A 22869-nucleotide genomic window follows, 5' to 3' on the forward strand; every position below is an offset into this window, starting at 1 on the left:
TTCTCCGTCCTTCACCAGTCGCGGACTGTGGGCCGGGGGGGAGGGGTGGCGTTATTAATCCGGGAAGATTGTTCTTTCAGGGCTCTACCATCGCCATCGATCCCCGGCATTGAATGTGTTGGCCTAGTGTGGGGCTCCGAGGTGAGCTTGGCTGTCTGGCTGGTGTACCGGCCACCTAGCGCACCAGCAGCCACCCTGTCAGGCCTGCTGGAGGCGGTGGCCGGCTGGGCCTTGGAGTTCCCTAACCTATTGGTATTGGGGGACTTCAACATCCATGCTGATGCCACTTCCTCCTCACAGGCTCTGGACCTGGTGTCTTCCATGGCGACACTAGGGCTCTCCCAGTTTGTTTCGGGCCCCACACATCAAGCAGGCCACACGCTGGATTTGATCTTTGGCGTCGGTATAGATGTGATCATGTTTCCTTCGATGAAGGTGCCATGGTCTGATCACTATGCTCTGAAAGCCAGGATTGACGTTCCACCCCCACCCTGCTTGGGTGGCGAGCCAATTTGGGCTCGCCCGCAGAGGCTGATGGACCCTGATAGATTCCGTCAAGCCTTGCGGGACCTTTCTCCCCCTGGCGACTCATTGACTGAGCTTGTTGAGGCCTGGAATACCCAGCTCCTGGCAGCCATCAATGAGATCGCACCTAAGCGCCCTCTGCGACCCCGCAGAAACCGGGCTCCCTGGTTTACCGAGGAGCTCCGGAAAATGAAGCGGGACCTCAGACGGCTAGAGCGAGTATGGCGGGGTGCCCGTGACGGAGCCTCAAGAACATCTTATAGGGTTTTTATGAAAACCTATGAGATGGCAGTGAAGGCCGCTAAAAAGTCCTACTTCTCGGCCTCCATTGCATCCGCTAGCTCTCGCCCGGCACAATTATTTAGTATAATTCGGTTTTTAACGTCCCTCGAAGGACAGCCAAATTTAAATAACAATTTGACACACAGCTGTGAGGCATTTGCGAGCTTTTTTGCGGAGAAGGTCTTGTTGCTCCGCCATGACCTCCCTGCCAATTTGGATACAATAAAGGAACTGGAGGCCCCTCGACTGTCCTCGGGTTCAGTATTGGACCACTTTGACTGGATATCGCCAGCTGATGTAGACAGATTCCTCCGAGCTGGAAAGCCCACCACCTGTCCTCTCGACCCGTGCCCGTCCTGGCTGATTAGAGCGTGCCCAGAAGAAGTGCGGGCCCCCCTGGGGGATATCATCAATCTGTCCCTTGGCACCGGGACATTCCCAGGGGAACTGAAGGAGGCAGTGGTGCGCCCGCTCTTAAAGAAAACATCATTAGATCCCTTAGATCTATCCAATTACCGCCCGGTTTTGAATCTTCCATTCCTGGGTAAGGTGATTGAGAGAGCGGTTGCTGAACAGCTTGGTAGGTTTCTGGATGAAACATCAGCTCTGGATCCATTCCAGTCCGGCTTCCGCGCTGGTCATGGGACCGAGATGGCTCTGGTCGCCCTAACAGATGATCTCCGCAGGCAGCTGGATCGAGGCGGGTCGGGGCTGCTGATTCTTCTAGACCTGTCAGCAGCCTTCGACATGGTCGATCACGAACTCCTGGACCACCGCCTTGCCGACGTGGGGATCCAGGGCACAGTCCTTCAATGGCTGCGCTCGTTTCTCTCTGGTCGGGGACAGAGGGTGGCGCTTGGGGGGGAATTGTCATCCCGCCACTCCTTGGTGTGTGGTGTGCCTCAGGGTGCAATACTCTCCCCGATGCTTTTTAACATCTTCATGCGCCCCCTCGCCCAGCTTGTCCGGAGTTTTGGGCTGGGCTGCCATCAGTATGCTGATGACACCCAACTCTATTTGTTGATGGACGGCCACCCGGACTCGGCCCCAGACACACTGATCAGATGCTTGGAGGCTGTGGCTGGATGGTTACGTGGGAGCCAGCTGAAGTTAAATCCTTCGAAGACAGAGGTCCTCTGGCTGGGACGGGACGACATGGGACTGAGGGGGCAACTCCCATCTCTTGCGGGGGTGCAGTTAGTGCCAGCACCGTCCGTTAAGAGTTTGGGTGTAATCTTCGATACCTCCCTCTCCATGGAGGCGCAGATTGCAGCTACAACAAAGGCGGCATTTTTTCATCTCCGCCAAGCTAAGCAGTTGGCTCCTTACCTCTCTTGCCCTGACCTAGCCACTGTGATCCACGCGACGGTCACCTCCAGACTGGATTATTGTAACTCGCTCTACGTGGGGCTGCCCTTGAGACTGACCCAGAAACTCCATCGGGTGCAGAATGCCGCAGCGAGACTCCTTACGGGGTCCTCGCTTAGAGATCACATTCATCCGGTGCTATACCAGCTGCACTGGCTCCCGGTGGAGTACAGGATCAGGTTTAAGGTGCTGGTTTTAACCTTCAAAGCCCTATACGGCCTAGGGCCCTCGTACCTACGGGACCGCCTCTCCTGGTATGCCCCACAGAGGAACTTACGATCTTCAAATAAAAACACCTTGAGGGTCCCAGGCCTCAGAGAGGTTAGGCTGGCCTCAACTAGAGCCAGGGCTTTTTCGGCTGCGGCTCCAACCTGGTGGAACGCTCTGTCACAAGAGACAAGGGCCCTGCAGGACTTGACATCTTTCCGCAGGGCCTGCAAGACAGAGCTGTTCCACCTGGCATTTGGTCAGGGCGCAGCCTGACCCCCTCCTCTGGCAATCTTTACAAAGCTTTAGTTTATGGTTGCCATCAATTTTGGTTTTAATTCATTTTTATAATGTTTTATAATGTCACACTGTTTTAATGTTGTTAGCCGCCCTGAGCCCGGCTTCGGCTGGGGAGGGCGGGATATAAATAAAATTTATTATTATTATTATTATTATTATTATTATTGGGACTGGAGTACTGAGCAGACAGATAACAGTTCTAAACTGTGGTTTGCCAGTTGTACACCTGGAAGCTCAAGTGCTTGAGTTCGAAACTAGGATTAGTGCAAGCCATAGACTGGTGTGATGTTTAGGCTGAGTCTTTGCAAATGACAACACATCAGAGAGGAGCACACCCAGTTGTTTTTCTTTCCGTTTCTTTTTCTGCGCCTCCTGCCACCCTGCAACAGAACTCTTTCTAGGGGATTTTACTCCCAAGACAGACTACCTAGTGAAGTTATCAGGAAACTTGGTGCTAGGCACAGAAAGACTTTGACTAAGTCTGATTCTCTTTTTCTCTCTTCCCTCCCACAATTTCCCTTTGGAGTCTATGCCTCTGTCAGCCTCTATCTGCTCCCTGAGCGCCCTGCAACACTCATCCTCTATGATGACCTGGTACAGATCCTCCTTGGCTCTCCAGGTAAGTCCTCCGTTCCATTTGCCAGAAAGTGAAGGGCATGTGGCCGGCACCCAAGGAGCCAGTTTGGCTATCTGGGGATTGGGGATCCCACACAATTGCTAGTGCCATCTTCTGGGTTGCAGGGGATGCTGGTCCTGTTTAAGATTGCAGAGCACATTACTGTCCTCTGTGCACACTACTGGGAAGTAAGTGTGGTTAGGGGAGACAAAGGGAAATGTTGGCTTGCTCTCTACAAACTTGGCACCTCCTCCAAGGCCTCTGGCAGTCTGTGCCTGCATGGGGAGGCAGTCTTCAGCACCATGCCAGTTCACAGGGGGCATTTGGGAGAGACGTCTGCAGCCCAAGGGACTTTTTGAGCTGGGCTGGATGATGGGAGGAGGGAAGTAGGAAGGTCAGTGCTCTGGGCCTTTGCTAGAACTGTATAAGCCAGGGATGTCCAACAGGTCAATCGTGATCTACTGGTCGATCCCTGGGAGGTTTCGGTAGATCGCTGGCTCCTCCATCCAGCCCCATCCTCTAGATCGCTAGTGCGGAAGTTGGGATTTTTGCAGCAAGGCTGACTGTCTCATTTGCCATCTCTTGGTGGGGACTTTTTATAACTTACTTGACCTAATCCCCAAGCTTAAGAACTGAGCCCCCCCCCCCCCAAAATGGGACGTACTTGTACTTCCCTAATAAAAGCTCAACAGCTTTGACCTGAACCCTTTAAAAAAATGGGACGTTCCGCCCCGAAAAAAGCTCAACAACAAAGACCTGAAACCCCGCCCCACAAAATGTGAGGTTCTTCCCTTAAAAAAGCCCAACAATTTTGACCTGAACCCCCCAAAAAAGGGGTAGATCACTGCCAGATTTTAATTGTGTGAGTAGATCGCAGTCTCTTGGAAGTTGGACGTCCCTGGTATAAGCGAGCGAGCTGAGGAGGTGACCCTGGGTCAGGTTTGAGCTGCTCAGGAGTCTGTGGGATTGAGATGGGTTGCTGTGCTGTGAAGTGGTGGATGAGAGAATTAGGGTGGTGGGTGCTCTAGGTCCCTGGAGGGAGATGGCCAGTGGCCCTCTGCTCTGATCTAATGGGCTCCATAAGAGAGGTGCCTCCATAAACTTGCCAAATAAGGCAAGTCACTCTCATGTTGCTCACCTTTCATAATTTCTTGCCTTCCTGTTATCCATGGGGAGGAGCTGAGCATGGTTTGCTCAGCATACTGAATCCTCTTATCAAGGGCTAAATTCCAAGGGCTAAATACGTTTTTAAAAGGTGAATTACAGTCAATATAAACTCACAAAAAATGGCATACATACAGAGCAACGCAACAGGATTCAAATTCCACGTGTTGTCATGAATTTGAGCAGCCCTATGCTATACAGTGGTACCTCGGGTTACATACGCTTCAGGTTACAGACGCTTCAGGTTACAGACTCCGCTAACCCAGAAATAGTACCTCGGGTTAAGAACTTTACCTCAGGATGAGAACAGAAATTGCACAGGGTGGCGCGGCAGCAGCAGCGGGAGGCCCCATTAGCTAAACTGGTGCTTCAGGTTAAGAACAGTTTCAGGTTAAGAACGGACCTCCGGAACGAATTAAGTATATAACCAGAGGTACCACTGTACAGAGCATAGCTGAGTACAGTGGTACCTCAGTTTTCTAGTGTAATCTGTTTCGGGAGACCGTTTGAGTTCTGAAACGTTCGAAAACCAAGGCGTGCTTTTCCAGCCGACAGGACTCAACAGCCGACAGGCTCTTGCACTCGGCAGTAGCCACCTCGGAAATTTGACTTCCGAGGCACGTTCGAAAACCGAAGCATTTGCTTCCGAGTTTACGGCATTCAAAAACTGAAACATTCGTCAATAGAGACATTCGAAAACTGAGGTACCACTGTATATTGCTGGCAGCGGCTCTTGTTTCCTGAATGGTGAGCAGAAATCACTCTGCGCGTGCTCAGGGATGCTTCCTTGCATTTGCCAGGCCGCATGTCCACAATAATCTCAGGTTGCAAACTGCGGGCGGGATCGAGACGAGCTGCATCCCACGGTTTTCTGTGTGAGTGCTGCCTTGGTAGGCCGGCAGCTGAAATGGTTGATTCTTACAGGGGCCAAGAGCCAGCCGTGGGCTCAGTTCCAGCGCAAATCCGCCCGCCTGCCCCGCAGCTCCACCTACAGCCAGCTCTCAGCCTCCCTGACCGCTGCCAGCAGTGGGCCGGATATGAGGGGCTTCCCATCTTTCATCGGGGCTGAAAGCAACGGCAGCGGTAAGGGGACTGGGCCCAGATCCTGGGTGAAAAATGGTGAGGATGCGATACGGAATGTTGAAGGCTGTGGAACCAGCCCTTTGATTGCTCAGAGGGATAGTTGTCTGCCTTAAAGCAGTGGATTTGGGGGCAGCAAACAGATTGCAGCTGCCAGATTTCTGGCCGGGGTTCTGTTTAGATCTCATAATGCCCCCTTTTTAAAAAGCAGCAGCTGCATCAGTGGCCAGTTCATTTCCAGACCCAGTTCAAGGTGCTCACCTGAGTGTGTAAAGTCCTAAAAATTATCTAGGCCTTCAATACCTCAAAGACCACCTCCTTCGCTGCAGACCCTTTTGGGTGCTGAGATGGATGAAAGAGCCCTCATGGTAGTTCCTCTGCCCTCAGAGGCCTGGGAGAGGGCCTTATCTGTGGCGGCCCCTAAGCTGTGGAACTCAGAAGTTCATCCTGCACTTTTATTATACAGCTTCCGGCAAGTGCTGAAGGCACACACCTCTTTACCCTGGATTTTGTTACACGAGGTGTGTGTTTTTCTGACCCACCTTATTTTTCTGATCGTTAAGTTGTTTCAAACTGTTTTTAATACTGTTGTGTTTTGCAACCTGCCCTTAGGGTGAGTAATTAACAACAAGAAGAAGTTTGTTAGTACAGTCATACCTTGGAAGTCGAATGGAATCCATTCTAGAAGTCAGTTCGGCTTCCAAAACGTTCAGAAACCAAAGCGTGGCTTCTGATTGGCTGCAGGAAGCTCCTGCAGCCAATCAGAAGCCCCGTTGCACTTTCAGCTTAAAAGAATAGTTCGCAAACCGGAACTGTCGCTTCTGGGTTTGTGGTGTTTGGGAGCCAAAATGTTTGAGAACTAAGCTGTTCAAAAACCAAGGTACGGCTGTATAGCTTTATCAACTGGACAGCTCGGTTGGTTAGAGCGTAGTGCTGTTGACACCAAAGTCGCAGGTTCGATCCCTGTATGGGACTGCTGAATAATCTTGCATTTCAGGGGGTTGGACTAGATTATCCTCGGGGTCTCTTCCAACTCTGCAATTCTACTATCGTTGGGTGGGGTGCATGGGGGGGGGACTTTAGTTTTTTCTGCCTTGGGAACCAAAGTATCTTGGGATGTCTCTGGAGGCGGAAGCAACTCTTTTCCTAACCCTTTTGTCCCCTCGCAGCCAACAGCACATGGCTGGAGCTGGTGCCCATCGTCGCTGTCAGCGTCCACCTCTTCACTGGCAACGGGACAGAAATCCAGCTCTCTGGCTCCGTCCACCTCTCTATCCCGCTGCCGCCTGACACTGCCGCTGCAGCAGCCACCAGCGTGCCGGCCTGGCGCTTTGACCTCAAGAGCGGTGAGAGCGGGCAAGATCCTCCTGGTCTGCAGTCACATTCAAACTGCTCAGTTCTTGCCACATTCCACAGGCACACAAGGCAGGGAGCAATGTTGCTTCCGTCGGAGAAAGCACCCTGCATATTTATACAAGGGTCTTTGGCGTGGGGGTGCACCAGCCTCTTTCCAGACCCCAAACAACTCCCCTGTCACCCATGGCTCTGCAGTGCCATAAAACCACCTAAGTGCTTATAAAAGTCCATTAGCAGGACTCCAGGGGTAGGGAAGGAATCATGCCACATCTGTAAATAGAAGACTGGTTGGGAGGGGGCCATGCTCTTATAAGGGGGTTATTATTGCTGGTGTTGAAAGCATTTTGAGTTGACGGCTGGCTTTGTGCTCCCACTTTATGATTCCAGTTTGGGACCACCCGTCATTTGTGGCTGAAAGGAAGGGGATTATATGGACATTGTTTGTTTCTACGGTGCCCTGCTTGCTCCAATTTGCCTGGGTCTTCTTGGCTCATCTAAGGAATGAGCTCTATTGAAACCTCTGTAGCAGCGCATAGTGGGTTCATGAGGAGCCACTGGCCTGTCTGAAATTGGGAGGAAAGTTGCTGAGGTGCCCAATTGGGACTGGGGGAGCCATGGAATCAAGAACTATGCCTGGGACCACATTGGTTCTCTAGGTTGCCTCTTCCTCCTTCGCATTTATTCTGCACAACAGAATATGTGGCCTGCTGTGCTATCTACATTATCTCTCTCTCTCTCTCTCTCTCTCTCTCTCTCTCTCTCTCTCTCTCTCACACACACACACACACACACACACACCTACCTCTAGCCTAGCTGTATAGCTCTGTCCTAGCTTATGCCAACCTAGCAGTTTGAAAGCACACCAGTGCAAGTAGATAAATAGGTACCGCTGTGGCAGGAATGAAAACAGCGTTTCCATGCGCTCTGGTTTCCATCACAGTGTTCCATTGTGCTAGAAGCGGTTTAGTCCTGTTGGCAACATGAACCAGAAAGCTGTCTGTGGACAAACGCCGGCTCCCTCAGCCTGAAGTGAGATGAGCGCCACAACCCCATAGTTGCCTTTGACTGGACTTAACTATCCAGGGGTCCTTTACCTTTTACCTTTTATACGTTTTGCAGGTTAGGGATGGGGCTGGTGAGTGGCCAGTCCTTTGTCTGGGAAAGGGCTTGGTCCAGATGTCCTTTCAGCTTACTTCTGATTCAGCAGTTCTTCTTTCTCTCAGGTCTGTGGATTCGGAATGGGACGGGCCTCATCCGCAAGGAAGGGAACCAGCTTTACTGGACGTTTGTCTCCCCACAGCTGGGCTATTGGGCGGCTGCCATGCTGTCTCCAACAACGGGTAAAGTATCACCACCAAATTCTTAATTACTTTGCTGAGGAACCAGCCAGGAAGGTGCTGGCAGATCTCTTGTGTTAGCAGGAGTGCACATTCTCTGCACACCTGTGGGAATTTGCTTGGAATGTGGTATCTTGTGGATTACGAGTTCCTGAAAAACGAGTGCCTCTCAGTTTGCACGGAGTGGTTGCCACACAAGCACTGAATAAATGCAACCAGGGCTGGGGTGAGTGACATGCTCAGAAAAGCATGATAAAAACTGAAAAAATGCAATAGAAATAAGTCTGGGATTAAGGGAAAGGGCATCTAGGGATAACCAAAATGAATATGGGGAATAAATCCCTCCCTGCATAAATCTGCTCATATTTATATTTGTAGATATCCAGTGCTATTTTTCTAGAAAAGAGGTGCTGGAACTCACCATGAACACCTCCCTTGTTCTCTTGCAATTTCAATGGCACCGTTCTGGGAGGTCCCAGCGAGTTCCCGCTGGAAAAGCCCCGTATATAAATCTGCTTGAAATTATATTCCACTAATCTGAGCATTTTTTATCAGTCCCATCTTCTGATGTTTTAATAAAAAGAAAGCCATGCACAAAATGTTTAGTAATTAGAAAAATTGCCTTAAAATTATAGGCATGACTTTAAATCAAGCTTTTAAAGAGCCCCCGTGCCTGGTTTGGAAATTTATATAGTTGGGATTAAAAAAACACACACAAATTAGCTACATCTTTATGCCCTGCTGGATCAGATCCATGGTAACCCCATTTTGTACGTCATCCCATTTCCAACATAGATGTTTCAGGGAAACTTTCAAGTCAGCCCATAAAGAGGTCTCTTCGTTGCAGGGCTGGCCAGTGCAGTTGGAGGCATAAAGGACATTGCCACCTACCACACAATTTTCTTGCTCACCATCCTGGGTGCCCTGGCATTGCTGGTCCTCATCCTGCTCTGCCTGCTTATCTACTACTGCAGGTGAGTGCTGCTTGCCCAACTTCCCACTTCCAGCCTTGTCTTCTCAAACCACATTAATTTTTCTAAAGCTTGCTCTCCCTATCGCTGCAAGGGCTTATTTACTGTATTTTTGCTTTCATTTCATCTGGGTATTGTGGAGGTCGGGAACTGGCAGCCCGCAGGCTGGATCTGAGCCAATGGGCCATTTGAACCGGGCGCCAGTTGAGGGATCTTTCTTTCTCAAATGGAACTGCAAAAGGACTTCAGCTACTGGGGCTCTGAGTGGTAGCTGAAGCAGGGAGGCAGATGGAATGTTTCAGGCATCAGAGGAGATCAAGGACAAACCCTTTTCTTCCCAGCGACCCCTTTAGATACAGCTCACAGCTGCAGTTTCTGAAGGTTTCTCTTTTCCCCCTCCCTCTCTCACCTGGGTGAGGGAATTCAGCTAAGTTGGGAGTCAGTGCCTCAAGTTTCCAAGAGCGTCACAAAGCAGGTTTTGTTGTAGGTGATAAACATATACATATACATATACATATACATATACACACATATACACACACACACACACACACACACACACACACACACAGTGGTGTATCTGGATGTGAACGGGATCCGTTCCGGAGCCCTGTTCACATCATGAGCAGAATGCAACCCGCGTCTGTGCATGCGCAGGTCGTGATTCGCCGCGTCTGTGCATGCGCGTGACGTCATTCTGAGCGTCTGTGCATGCACGAGTGGCGAAACCCGTTCCATTACTTTCGGGTCGCTGCGGGACGCAACCTGGAAAGATTTAACCCAAAGTGACTTTAACCCAAGGTATGACTGTACATATATATACACACACACACTTGTCCTTGGAATGCTTCAGAGGTCTTGGATCCGGGAGATCCTACTGCTAACATAATCTGGCTCTGTTCCCCATCAGTAAAATTGGAGTTATAGAACCTTGCGCCCCAACATTATTATTCATGGGAAGGAACCACACTTTGCAAATCGGAGCCCTCTTCCAAACGATCTGTTCTAGTAGGGCCCAGGCAGCCCTGGGAAAGGCAGCTGAGCTGAGGATTGCAGGAATAGTTCTAAGGAATTTGACAGCTGTTGCAAGCACTTTGTTGCAAAATGTCAGGCAGCCTCTGGCCGATTAGTCATGGGTTCATTCCTTTCCCCTCCCACTCTCCCAAGGCTCTGCTCCTTCGCTCTTTGTCACCCAACCCTATGTCCTAGTGAACACTTCTGTGTAGTAAAAGAGGACAGCAGAACCCCAGAGAACAGGCATCCAGATACACATTGAACTGGGAATGGGGAGGAGGGGAATTTCAGCCAAAGGTACGAGCAAACACCTTTGACTTTAGAAATTAAGTGCTTTGCATGACTACTGGTGAGTCTCAAACCCAGCTTGCTTGTGTCCCGGGGAAGAGGGTTCATTTCCTTCAGCCCTGAATACCTTGACATTTAAACTTCTTTAACATTCCGTTCACTCTTTTACTTTTATAGAATTATAGAGGTAGAAAGAGCTGAGAGGTCATCTGGGAAATTCTCCTCTCACACCCCCACAGCACACAACCCTACGTCCAAAAGGCAGGAGCATCCAATTATTAGTATCTAAATTTGTATACTGCCCTTCATCTGAAGATCACAGGGTGGGAGAAGTGAGATTACAGGGAACTAGTCAAAGGGCCTCTCGGAAGCTGCGCCTGCCCTGCGGAACGCCATCCCGTCAGATGTAAAACAGATAAACAGCTATGTGATTTTTAAAAGACATCTGAAGGCAGCCCTGCTAAGGGAAGTTTTTAGAGTTTGATGTTGCCCTGTGCAAGGCACATGTCTCTCCCCTGAGCTAGAGCACTTCTGCTATGGCTACCTGTGAATTTATCTGCACCTACATTTTCTTCTTCTTCTTCCAGTGCGGTGTGGTGTAGTGGTTAAGAGCAGTAGACTCGTATTCTGGTGAACCGGGTTCGCTTCCCTGCTCCTCCACATGCAGCTGCTGGGTGACCTTGGGCTAGTCACACTTCTCTGAAGTCTCTCAGCCCCACTCACCTCACAGAGTGTTTGTTGTGGGGGGAGGAAGGGAAAGGAGAATGTTAGCCGCTTTGAGACTCCTTCGGGTAGTGATAAAGCGGGATATCAAATCCAAACTCTTCTTCTTCTTCCCCCTTTCCAGGAGGCTGTGCCTGAAGCCACGTCAACAACACAGAAAGCTCCAGCTCTCTGGGGCTCTGGATGCCTCCAAGAAAGACCAGGCCACCTCCATGTCCCAGATCAACCTCATCTGCACCAGCCACCTGGAGACGGCCTCTTCCAACGGGGACACGGATGTGCACACGCCCATCCTCAAGTCGGCCTTCTCCTCCTCCCGGGAGTTCGAGAGCTCCCGGGAAGAGTTCTTCAAGCAAGTGTCCAACCAGAAAGCCCGCCACGCCAGCAAGGCCTCCATGGCGGACACTCTGAGCCAGCGGGGGGCCCTTAAGGACAGCTACGCTCAAGTGGCGGAGGGCTACTCCCTCAAGGCGGCCCGCTCAATGGATGTGCCCGGTGCCCTGGAGCCCCCTCTCCACGAGGACTACAAGCGCGGCTATTCCCACCAGCGCCCCGAGGACAAGAGCAAGCAGGCACGCCACGACAGCAAGGGCTACTCGCAGGAGCCCCCGTCGCCGCCGCCTCTCCCGCCTCCCTTCGACCATTACGGGGGCCACAAAGGGGAGCCCAAGCCGCCCGAGTTCATGATGTCGCAGTCCGTGGACCACCTGGCTCGCCCCACCTCCCTGAGCCAGCCCGGGCAGCTCATTTTCTGCGGATCCATCGACCACATGAAGGATTCCATGTACCGGAACGTGATGCCGACGCTGGTCATCCCGGCCCACTACATGCGCCTGGCTCCCTCGGACCAGCCTGCGGGGGGTTCCGAGAGCCAGCCAGACCTGGACCCGGGCGGCATGGGGATCCCTCACCAGTTTGTGCCCGGGGAGCAGCAGCAAAGGCAGCAGCAGCCCTTCCTGCAGCAGCAGCTGCAGCACCCGCAGTTCCAGCTGCAGCAGCACCCGGGGGAAGAGGCCGAGGGGAAGGGCTGGGGCCCCCACACGCAGTCTGTCAGCGGCTCCGTCACCATCCCAGTGCTGCTGAACGAGTCCACCATGGCCCAGCTGAACGGGGAGCTACAAGCCCTGACGGAGAAGAAGCTGCTGGAGCTGGGTGTGAAGCAGCACCCTCGCGCCTGGTTTGTGTCCCTGGACGGGCGGTCCTCCCAAGTCCGCCACTCGTACATCGACCTCCAGGGCAACGAGAGGAGCCGCAGCAACGACGCCAGCCTGGACTCCGGGGTGGACGTCAACGAGGCCAAGCCCCCCAAGAGGCTGAAGGAGGAGCGCTTGGCGCCGCCTGCCATGGGCCCCACTTACTCCAAGCTGGTCTTCGCCGACGCCGACACGGAGCCCAGCAGCAGCGAGAGCCGAACCGCCATCTGCTCCCCCGAGGACAACTCCCTGACGCCCCTCCTGGACGAGAACGCCGACCACCGGGCGGCCACCATCCCCCGGCGCGGGCGCAGCCGTGGAAACAGCTCCCGCAGCAGCAACAGCAACAGCGAGCTGCGCCGCGACTCCATGACCAGCCCGGAGGACGACAGCAACGAGCCCTCCGAAGGGACGGACGACCAGGGGGACAAGAAGAGCCCCTGGCAGAAACGCGAAGAGCGGCCGCTCATGGTCTTCAACGTGAAGTAGTGGGCAGAAGTGTGCGTGCGAGGAGGTGGGCGGGGGGATGGGTCGCTCTCGTTGCACAGTTGGGGGAGGGGAGCGGAGATCGCCCGGACCACAGAGGTCAGGCTTCCCGCACACAATCTTGGCGCCACTTCCTGCCCTCTCCATCTCGTCAAATGCTTGGTGAAACGGGAACCGCCCGGACTTTTGACAGGACAGACTGATGGAGCGAGAGGCGGCTTGCGGCCAAGCTGTACTCTGTTCTTTTTCCCAGCATGCCCCGCGACCACCCGATAAGTTTGCCTTGCCCAAGGCAGGTTAAGAAGTGCTGCATCAACGGGCTGAGTGAGTTGGGCCTCTTACCCTTTTCCACCGATACCAGCCACTGTGAGCCAGGCAGCAACGTGGGGCACAGGAACTGCCGTGTGTGTGTGTGTGCCCACATCTGGGACAAAGCAAGTTTCGCTGCTCTGAGAGACCTTCTGCCAGATCCCAGGAGGTGGACATGGCCTTGTTCTGTGTGGCTCCGGTTCCAAGAGCCCCTTATCCCCACCCAGCCTTGGCACGGCCAGAACTAGCGTTGGCTCCTTGCCCTGACATTATTGGGAGTGGAGGTGAACTGGAAGGCGTTACTGGGGCTCTTCACACCCCCCCCCTTTTCCTTGGGGGCGGGGCGGGCAATTCGTACAGTTCCTTTAAAAAAATAATTGTCCTGTGGATTTTCCAAGCCGTAGCATGGTTTGGTGGGGGGGGGGGGAGTCGGTCAAGTGCCCAAAAGCTCTAGGCTGATGCCCATCATTGCCTGTCGTGCCTCAGTGCCCCCAACAACCTGGGCGACAGTACCACGGACAAGTACGGTGGGTTTGGGGAGTGGGGGCACCTGTGTGGCAACTGTACATATGTGTGTGCATGCGTGTATGTCAGGGGGCGGGTGGGAGCCTGAGCCACGGCGTGCGTGTGGGTAAGCATGTCAGTGGCGGCCGACCTCGCTGCCAAACAAACTCCCTTGAGGAGTCACTTTTGTGCCCCCCATCTCCCCACCCCACCCCTTTGTGCCTGCAACTCCTTGGTCTCCTCCAAGTGCCTTCTGGCCCCAAACGTCTCTCCACTACCACCACCGCATCTCCTCCCCACCCAGGCAGCTGTGAATGAAACCTTGGGTGTCCACAGAAGGGTACTGCAGACGGACCATCTGCTCAAATCTTCCTTTCACTCTAATCCCTCTTCTCTCCTGCCAGGGAGCGCTTGGGGATGGGAGGGGCGGGGAAGCACAGAAGGAAAAAGTCATCCTCGGCCTCTCTCGCAAGCCCAGCTGCCAACTGACTTAAGCCGTCAGCGGAGACAGCCTGGGCAGCTGCCCCATCCAGCAACATGGCAGCATCAGTGACCAATTTCCCAGATAAAAGGGCAGGACCAAATTGGGGTGTTTGTGTGTACCGATGGAGGGGTGTGTGTGTATGTGTGTGTGTGTGTCTTACATCGTCGATGGAGGGGAGTGTTTGTATCATGCTTTATATATTTGGAGGGGGGGGGATATGTAGCGTGTTCCTCCTCAGCAGCCCCCAGCAGGGCACCGATGGATGCCTCGTGGACCATTGAGGGGATACGGGATGGTTTTATTTGGGGAAGGGATAGAGGAACCACTAGCTTGAGGCTTTGTCAGCGAAATGGGGGTGGGGGGAGCAAATGGGGAGGGGTGGGGTGGTTGGCTGAAAACCTAAAAGTGTCTTGGGGGGGGGCTTCTTTTGAAACCAATGAGTCGGGCCTGACCCCTTCTGAAACAGTAGAGGGCCGCCGGAGAAGTCAACAGGTCAGAAACCATTTGGGCGGAGAGAGGGGAAAGGTGGTTGTTTCTGACGCACCTCAGCACCCACTGAAGAGAGTTAATAAAGCTTCGCAATTCCAGCTGCAGACCCTGTCCTTCTGGAGCCCCTTCCCCACAACACCAGGGCTTGCTCGCCATGTCTTAGAAGCTGCTGAAACCCCTGGGGAGGAGTTTTTTGGGGGACAGGTGATGAGTCACTCCATGGTCGAGATAGCGAGGCCCTTTACATACACTCAGAAACACTTTGTTCTCCGTTCACCTGTTCCAGGGCTGAGCCTTAGCAATGAAAACAGGTTCTGGGGCTGAGCCCTAGTTCAACAAAACCCTTCTCCTACCTGAGTCAGGCTTTTCAGACTGTTGCCCTGGGGGCGGGGGCAACTTTTCTTTTTCTCTAATTCCCTTTCCTGGGCGATTTCTACTTTTATCTTCTTCCACAGCATATGTTTGTAGGATTTCTCTCCTCCCACCCGCTTTTGCCGGTCCACCACATTAGAGATAACTGTCACCTGTGGAACTCCCTGTTCCTTGATGTGGCTGTCTGCAAAGACTCTCCAGAGAGGGGACCAGGAGCCACCGGGAGCTGTTTTGCATGAGATGAAGATTTCTGCATGGAAGTCTACATTGAAAACTGCAGAAATCCAATGTGTCATGCATATGTCTCTTTCCCAGCTTGTACACATTAATACTTTCCGTGTGGGGGGGAAATAATCTGTGAATCAGCTCCACACCCCAGCTACTACTGTCTTTGACAATATCTATGAGTATTGGAGGATCATCTTGGTCTGGTGACTAGCCCAGCAGAAGAAAGCCAGCAGTGTTTTTTTTGCAGGCTGTAGGTGCTTAATGCACAGAGAGAATCCACTGAGCCATAACGGATTTCCCCGCTCTCCTCCCTTTGTGGAATCCCCCCCCCCCTTTTTAAAAACTCTTAGCCTCATGGCCAGTCAAAGAGCTGTTTCAAATGAGCATACATTGCTGCAAGTGCATTGCATATTTCAAGTGTCAACTGTCACAGTTTTCAAGGGGGTTGTGTCTGTTCCATCTCCTAGATCACGCCTTGCTCAGCCTGATCAGTACCAGCAAACCTGTCTCCAAGGTGGCTGGTCCTAAGCTACCGTTGCCATGACGTTGAGGTATCTCTCAGATCAATGCACATCTTGTAGGAATGTAGCCCTATACAAAGATGGTGGCACTGTAGTCAAACCCACAGGAAGTTATATGTAGTTAAATGCAGTGGCAGAGCCACACCCCACAAAATATCAGGACCCCCCAGAACCAGATACCTCTTACTCCTTCCTGGTCCAGTGCTGTTTTCTACTACCTTTTTATAGTTGGAAATAAAAATACCTTGCACATAAAGGGAGCTGGGTAAGTGAGGGTGGTTTCTGACACTGATGCATCTTTAACTGTGGGGAATGCCTTTGCTTTCTCTGAACTCTGAACTCTCTTGTTGAAAAACCTTTTTTGGATTTTTTTTAAAAAAATTATTATTATTATATAAATATATTGGGCAAACTTGGCAAAACTGGAGACTTGGTGGCAGCTGCTGGTGAAACCTCATACTTGTTCTTTAGAATGGTATTAATATATAAACCCTCTGAATTTATCAAGGTTTCATTGCATGGTGGTTGTTTCCTTTCCTAGGCAGCAAATCCTTCCCCCACTAAGCTCGGCTGAGTCTAGAGGCGAGCAGGTTTAGACTTAATTCAAAAGCAGCCGCATACAAACGGGTGGGGGACAGGGACAATGTGGATTTACTGATGGGCTTGCAAGACTCTGCTCTTACATTTTATATTGAGCTCCTTCCCTGTTGGCTGAGGGAACTTAACCCGTTGAATTTGCTGGGAGCTGCGCAGCATTTTGGGGAGCGAGCACCCGCTGAGGGGAAAAAAACGTGGCAACCTCGTGTGGGATATAAGTGGAAAGAAAGTGGGCACTGTTCAGTGTGGAAAAGTATAAATGTTTTGGCTGGTACAAGAGTGTTTTCCATACTGCAGAATACAATCTTTATGAGCTACCATTTTATGATAGCAAAAGTGGGTTGCGTCTTGGACTCCCTACCAAGCCATTTTTGCCTGAGCAGCTGTGAATAAAGAGGGTGCTCAAGCATTTCGACCGCCTTTCCGTGCGTTGGGGAGGGAGGACAAAGGACCCTTCCCAATACAGCATGAGGGAAATGGAAAATTGGTTTGCCCAAGAGAGAGAAGATCAGAGGAACTGCAAGCAAGCTGGAAGCAAAGAAGCTGGATAAGGAAAAGAGTTTGCCCAGGGCTTGAGGCGGGACTAGGCCACAGGCCTTTGCTAAAGTAGTTGTATCATTTGGCAAGGGCAGCTGAGGTTTCCCTGTTGCAAAACAGCAAGCAGCCGCATCTCCGGTTGCAGGGCTTGAACTCAAATGCTTGCAAACGCGACCACTGGAATGTTCTACCTCCTCACCATGCATGAATTCATGAAGCCACGATAGATGCAAAGGGAAATACAGCACCCCACCCCACCCCAAAGCAAACTGGTGCTGAATGCTGACAGAAATAGGAGTCAACCACTGAAAAACAAGTTGGGTATCAATGGGCTTGGGAAAGGAACTTGGAGGTTTGCAAAAGAATGACAAACCTAAGGGAGCAGCAACAACAAGACCCAGCCGAAATGAGGGCCGTGTAATGTCAAAAGCTATGAAATAATGAGGGTTTTTTGGGGGGGTGGCCCGTGGGTGGAATAGCCTACTGATGAAGGAAAATGGCTGGCCATTGGAAGTTGAGACAGCATTGCGGCTTTTTGTCCCTTCTGATAAACTCTGGTAGCCCTGATGCCTATGAGCTTGGCCAGTCTTGACAGACTCTGGGGTTGTGCGCCCATCTCACTTAAGAGGCCAGGGGCCAGCGCTGTCCGGAGACACTTCCGGGTCACGTGGCCAGCGTGACATCGCTGCTCTGGCGAGCCAGAGTCGCACACGGAAACGCCGTTTACCTTCCCGCTGGTAAGCGGTCCCTATTTATCTACTTGCACCCGGAGGTGCTTTCGAACTGCTAGGTTGGCAGGCGCTGGGACCGAGCAGCGGGAGCGCACCCCGCCGCAGGGATTCGAACCGCCGACCTTTCGATCGGCAAGCCCTAGGCGCTGAGGCTTTAACCCACAGCGCCACCTGCGTCCCATACAAGAGGCACTAATGGCCATCAATTCGGATGGCTTCAAAAGAGGATTAGAGGGGTATGTGGAGGGCAAGACTATGGCTATATTCTGCCCCCCACTGTTGGAGGTGGTACACCACAAAATGCCCGTTGCTGGTTTTCACAAGTGGGAAAGGCTACTGTAGCACTGAGGTCCTTCTTGCTGGAACCCCAGAAGTATCTTGGCCACCATGAGAACACAATGATGGACCACTGGCTTAACCCAGTAGGCTCTTAAGTTCTTGCCTGCCCTCTTGGAGTTGCCAATGGTGGCTTCTTGGACCTACCAGTTGTTGAAGACAGCGGACATGGGGGTATCCCATGAAATTAAGTACCTCCCCTCCCTATGCAATATAGTGGGGTGTTTTGACAGGGCGAGAAGAGACGCTTTCTCATGCTGACTCCCCCAAAACCTTTCCTCCCATATTGCAACACCACAAGCCCCCGATCATGAGCTCTTTATATAACACATGCAAGTTTACGGAGGACGGAAAAGAAAGCTTAAGGCAAACAAGAACCTTTCCCTACAAGCCCTAAACGGCACGTATTGTGAGGAGCTGGGGTCCAGGATACAGTGCAACATTAAAATTCAAGCTAAACACAGTATTAGACGGACCCACCAGATGGCAACTCCCGTCATCACAAGTCCTGTTGTGTTTCTCAATAAGGGAAGATGGGGATTTTGAGTCGTTGGCAGGTAAGGAGGCTGGTAGTTCTTCCGCTAGTCCACTTTTGGAACTTTTGCTGCACACTCGATCTTGCCCCATATGCCCTGGCTCCTGCTCAAGCAGCCCCAGTTACAGCCCTGATCTGACACACACACACACACGGTATTCCAGGGTCTGCCTGCTTCATCTGATTGCTGGGAGATTATATTAATGCTGAGATTTTACCTGGTCAGTTTCTGGTTTCTGCAGATTTCCCCCAACCGCTGCCTTCCAGGGTGGAATTGAGAGATGTCCATAACAGTACAGTATATAGATGATGATATTATATTATTATTATTATTATTATTATTATTATTATTATTATTATTATTATTCTGCCCATCTGAGTGGGTTACTCCAGCCACTCTGGGCGGCTTCCAACAAATTAAGACATCGAACATTTAAAACTTCCATATACAGGGCTGCCTTCAGGAGTCTTGTGTAGTCAGAAGTTTATTTCCTTGACTACCAAAAAGGCCCTCTACCTGGTTCCCTGTAGCTTCACTTCTTGCAGTGAGGGAACCGCCAGAAGGCCCTCAGACCTGGACCTCAGTGTCCGGGCTGAACGATGGGGGTGGAGATGCTACTTCTGGTATACTGGGCCGAGGCCATTTAGGGCTTTAAAGGTTAGCACCAACCCTTGGAATTGTGCTCGGAAATGAGCCACTGTAGGTCTTTCAGGACCGGTGTTATATGGTCCCGGGGGCCCCTTCCAGTCACCCATCTGGTAGCTGGATTCAGGATTAACTGTAGTTTCTGAGTCACCTTCAAAGGTAGCCCCACATAGAGCACATTGCAGTAGTCCAAGCGGATTAAGGGTTTCAATGAGTTGTCACCAGTGTGTTTGCAAAAATTAAAAGCAGGGAGGGAGGGAGTACATATTGGAGCTTCTAAAACTGGCCATATTTCATGTGAAATACAGCAGAATGGTTCTGCTTTCAACTGTGCAATTCCATCTGTGCTGGTGTGGGGAACAATGTAAGAAGATTGACCTTTGATGTTACTGTAGGGAAACTTTGGTTAGCTGTGGCTTGAGATCCACACCTCTAATCTGCAACATTAACAGTGGATTACACTGTAGGACTATCATAAGCCACGGTCTCTCAACCAAAGGGTTGGCAGGTGGTGTGGGGGTGTGAGATACTACCTCAGGTTAAGAATGGCTTACAACAGCCCTGTAATGTTGTTCTCTATTAATGCTGCAGATGGATTGTATGCCCTGCAGAATTTACACTGGCTGGACTTTTTTCTTAAATGAAGTTTGAAAACGGTTTAAAAAGTGCCCACAAAATAAGACTGAAGTTAGAGAAAGCACCTCCTCCTCTCTCTACTGCTACATTTTGTTGTAGTGTGGACATCCTGGTAATTGACTGCAACTGGATTTCTCTGGGTAGCTCTCACTGCCGTCCCTGTAGAGATTTAAAAATGGCTTCTAAATGAAAACATGGGAATTATCTACCCAGACATTGAGATGTGCTATGGTGCTCCAGAGACCTGGTACCCCCAGCCAGCAGGCTAAGCACATTGGGCAACTGGGCCGATGGAGGGATAGCTCATTTATTGCTCATTCCCTAATTATACAATCATAAAACACAGCATGCAAAGAGTCATTAAAAGGGGGATGGATCACCCACAAAATGCACTTTCAAAATGGGCATGAAAGCTGCCCTGAGCTGTTCAGAAATGACATTGACTCAGAACCCCTTTATAGCCTTTCCCCTTTTAAAATTATTTGCAAAGTAAACTGCAATCTTCGTCCTCTAACTGCACTCACTTAAAGTTGCATAAAACATCAAGCTTCACAAAGGCACAGAACTGCTTGCAATAATAGCCAGATCTGTAGGGGTAAAGAGCCTAAACTAAGCAAAAGGGAAATTCAGATAGAACTCTCTCATCCACGCCTTTCTAATTTTTAACATTACCCCGTGGATTTCACTGTTTAGTCATTTTAGGGCTAAACCCTCAGGTGGAATGGAAGGGTGCTAATTCCTAACATAATAATTAAAAAATGCAGTACAGTCTGGGACTGGGGCGGTTTACTGATACTCTTTCTGCCCTTCTCAAAATAAAAATAAGCTATATCCAACTCAGTTAAGCTGAGACTCCATGAGATGGATTGCTCCACCATAAAGGTAAAGGTAAAGGTACCCCTGCCCGTACGGGCCAGTCTTGACAGACTCTGGGGTTGTGCGCCCATCTCACTTAAGAGGCCAGGGGCCAGCGCTGTCCGGAGACACTTCCGGGTCACGTGGCCAGCGTGACATCGCTGCTCTGGCCAGAGCCAGAGCCAGAGCCGCACACGGAAACGCCGTTTACCTTCCCACTGGTAAGCGGTCCCTATTTATCTACTTGCACCCGGGGGTGCTTTCGAACTGCTAGGTTGGCAGGCGCTGGGACCGAGCAGCGGGAGCGCACCCTGCCGCAGGGATTCGAACCGCCGACCTTTCGATCGGCAAGCCCTAGGCGCTGAGGCTTTAACCCACAGCACCACCTGCGTCCCCTGCTCCACCATAGTACATTGCAATAAAATACAAATCCCCTCTGCGTAGAACATTAGCAGGGGTCAGGGAGAAAGCGGCTGCTAGTCCAGAAGACCATCGATAACTCTTGTTAAGGGTGCAGGTTGATGTGAAAAACCTTTACATGCTAACAGGAACACGCTGCTGATGTAGCCCGACTACAGGAATTTGAGTGAAGCAGCGTCTTCACGCGCCCTCTAGAGGCCCTGCAGTTTCGCGCCCACCTATTGACTTTAAATTGTGATTTCAGAAGTTCTTTGTTAGAAGCAAGGGGAGGAAAAGAACAGGAAAAGGGAGCAAAAAATTAGTTTGCCCCCCCAAACCTGCCAGGAATATATTTAAAGATCTGCGGAGCAGCTGAACCCCAGGGATGGGAATGGCCTTCCAATGCTCGCTTGAAAATTGAATTAGGGAATTGCCTAATAATTGTCCAAAGGGTGTTTCATTAATCTGGATTCTTGCGCGAGGAAGCTCTTCCCTACAAGTAATACTTTTGAAACGGCGGCTTATTCAGTCAGCACTGTATTACAGAAGCGAAACATAACTTACAAAAATAATACGTAGCATACTTGCCAATGCCAAGCAGCTGGTTATAACGCCTGTGCGTGATAGAACATGAATTACACCACTGGTAACAATGTACTGCAAACAGCATGCAGGATTAAACAGACCCTTAGGAAGACTTAGTGAGGCCCAATCTTTTTATGATCCTAATGACCTTTATGATCCTAAAGCCTAATTTACACGTGTTTCACGGCAGTAACGCTGCCGTTGTGCATATGCCATACAGACATCAACAACTAGATGGGAAAGCAGGTGTGATTGGAATTTTATGGTCTTAGATATATGGTAATGTTCATAACTGCACATACATACACAGGAAGACCAACCTGGAACCATTTTGATTCCTAAACTGACCAAATCCTTTCTCTGCAAGGTTAAACTGGAAAAGCCTCCCCGTTGTCTCTTTCCTCACAAATCCTGTCTCAAGGATATGTCTGTTTGAATAAGGTGTGAGCCTGTGACCTGGCCCAGGAAATAAGTATTTTACCACTACAAAAGAATGGCCAGGCTCCTCAGGCAATCCAATCAAGTAACCTGCTAGACAGGAGATAAACAACAACAGGAGAAAAACAATATTAAAATTTCTGTGATGTAGGTGGGATGTATCTGAGGGGTGGTCTTAGGTTACACCCCTTCTGTGATGTATGCATAATGTTTCTGGGGGTGGTCTTGATCTAGAGGATGGGAATTTCAAAAGTCTTTATAAACCCTTGCACAGCATTTTTGGGGGTCCTCTGCCTTTCCTGCGAGTGAGGGGAGCACCCTGTTGCAACAGATCAATAAAGATCAAGCTTACTAGCTGCTTTGCTTCTCAATATTCTCTGGTTGGCCTCTGTTATTCTCTCCTACCAATAGGGAACCGATGTAAGGACTCTATATGGGCTCTTGGATACCCCATAAGGGAAAAGGGCATATTGTTGTTTTTTTACAACACAGGGCAGCAATCGGCACGCTCTCAGAGCCACTCTTTCTTCCTTACCACTTCCGGGGCTGAGCACCCGGCGTGGAAAACCAGAAGTTCCGGCGAGCCTGAGCCGGTGTTCAGGCTGCAGAAATGAAATAAAAAATACATTTTTTAAAAAAAACCACCCCTTCCCTTCCCTGCCTCGTCACGTGCGCAACAAAGCGCATTCGAACTGCCGGGGTCATGTGCGCGTTTTGCAAATGGACTTAAGCAACAGATCATATGACTGCCTCCCAA

General features: G+C 50.9%; 1 protein-coding gene across 5 annotated transcripts in view; it reads left to right on the forward strand.

Annotated features, from left to right (window-relative positions):
- The window catches only part of FAM171A2 (family with sequence similarity 171 member A2), a 51481-nt gene extending 35155 nt beyond the window's left edge, over nt 1-16326 (forward strand). For 3 of the 5 annotated variants that reach the window (XM_079949433.1, XM_079949437.1, XM_079949434.1), the window contains exons 3-8: nt 3209-3301; nt 5387-5581; nt 6712-6888; nt 8122-8238; nt 9083-9209; nt 11356-15528. In XM_079949433.1, coding sequence (XP_079805559.1) covers nt 3209-3301; nt 5387-5581; nt 6712-6888; nt 8122-8238; nt 9083-9209; nt 11356-12913 — 2267 coding nt within the window. In that variant the 3' untranslated portion in view covers nt 12914-15528. Of the gene's footprint in view, nt 1-3208; nt 3302-5386; nt 5582-6711; nt 6889-8121; nt 8239-9082; nt 9210-11355 lie in introns of all 5 variants that reach the window. The other 2 variants (XM_079949436.1, XM_079949435.1) reach the window with 2 other exon arrangements.
- The last annotated feature ends 6543 nt before the right edge of the window (nt 16327-22869 follow it).

The sequence above is a fragment of the Podarcis cretensis genome, assembly GCF_951804945.1.
Source record: "Podarcis cretensis genome assembly, chromosome: 13".
Lineage (NCBI taxonomy): Eukaryota > Metazoa > Chordata > Lepidosauria > Squamata > Lacertidae > Podarcis > Podarcis cretensis.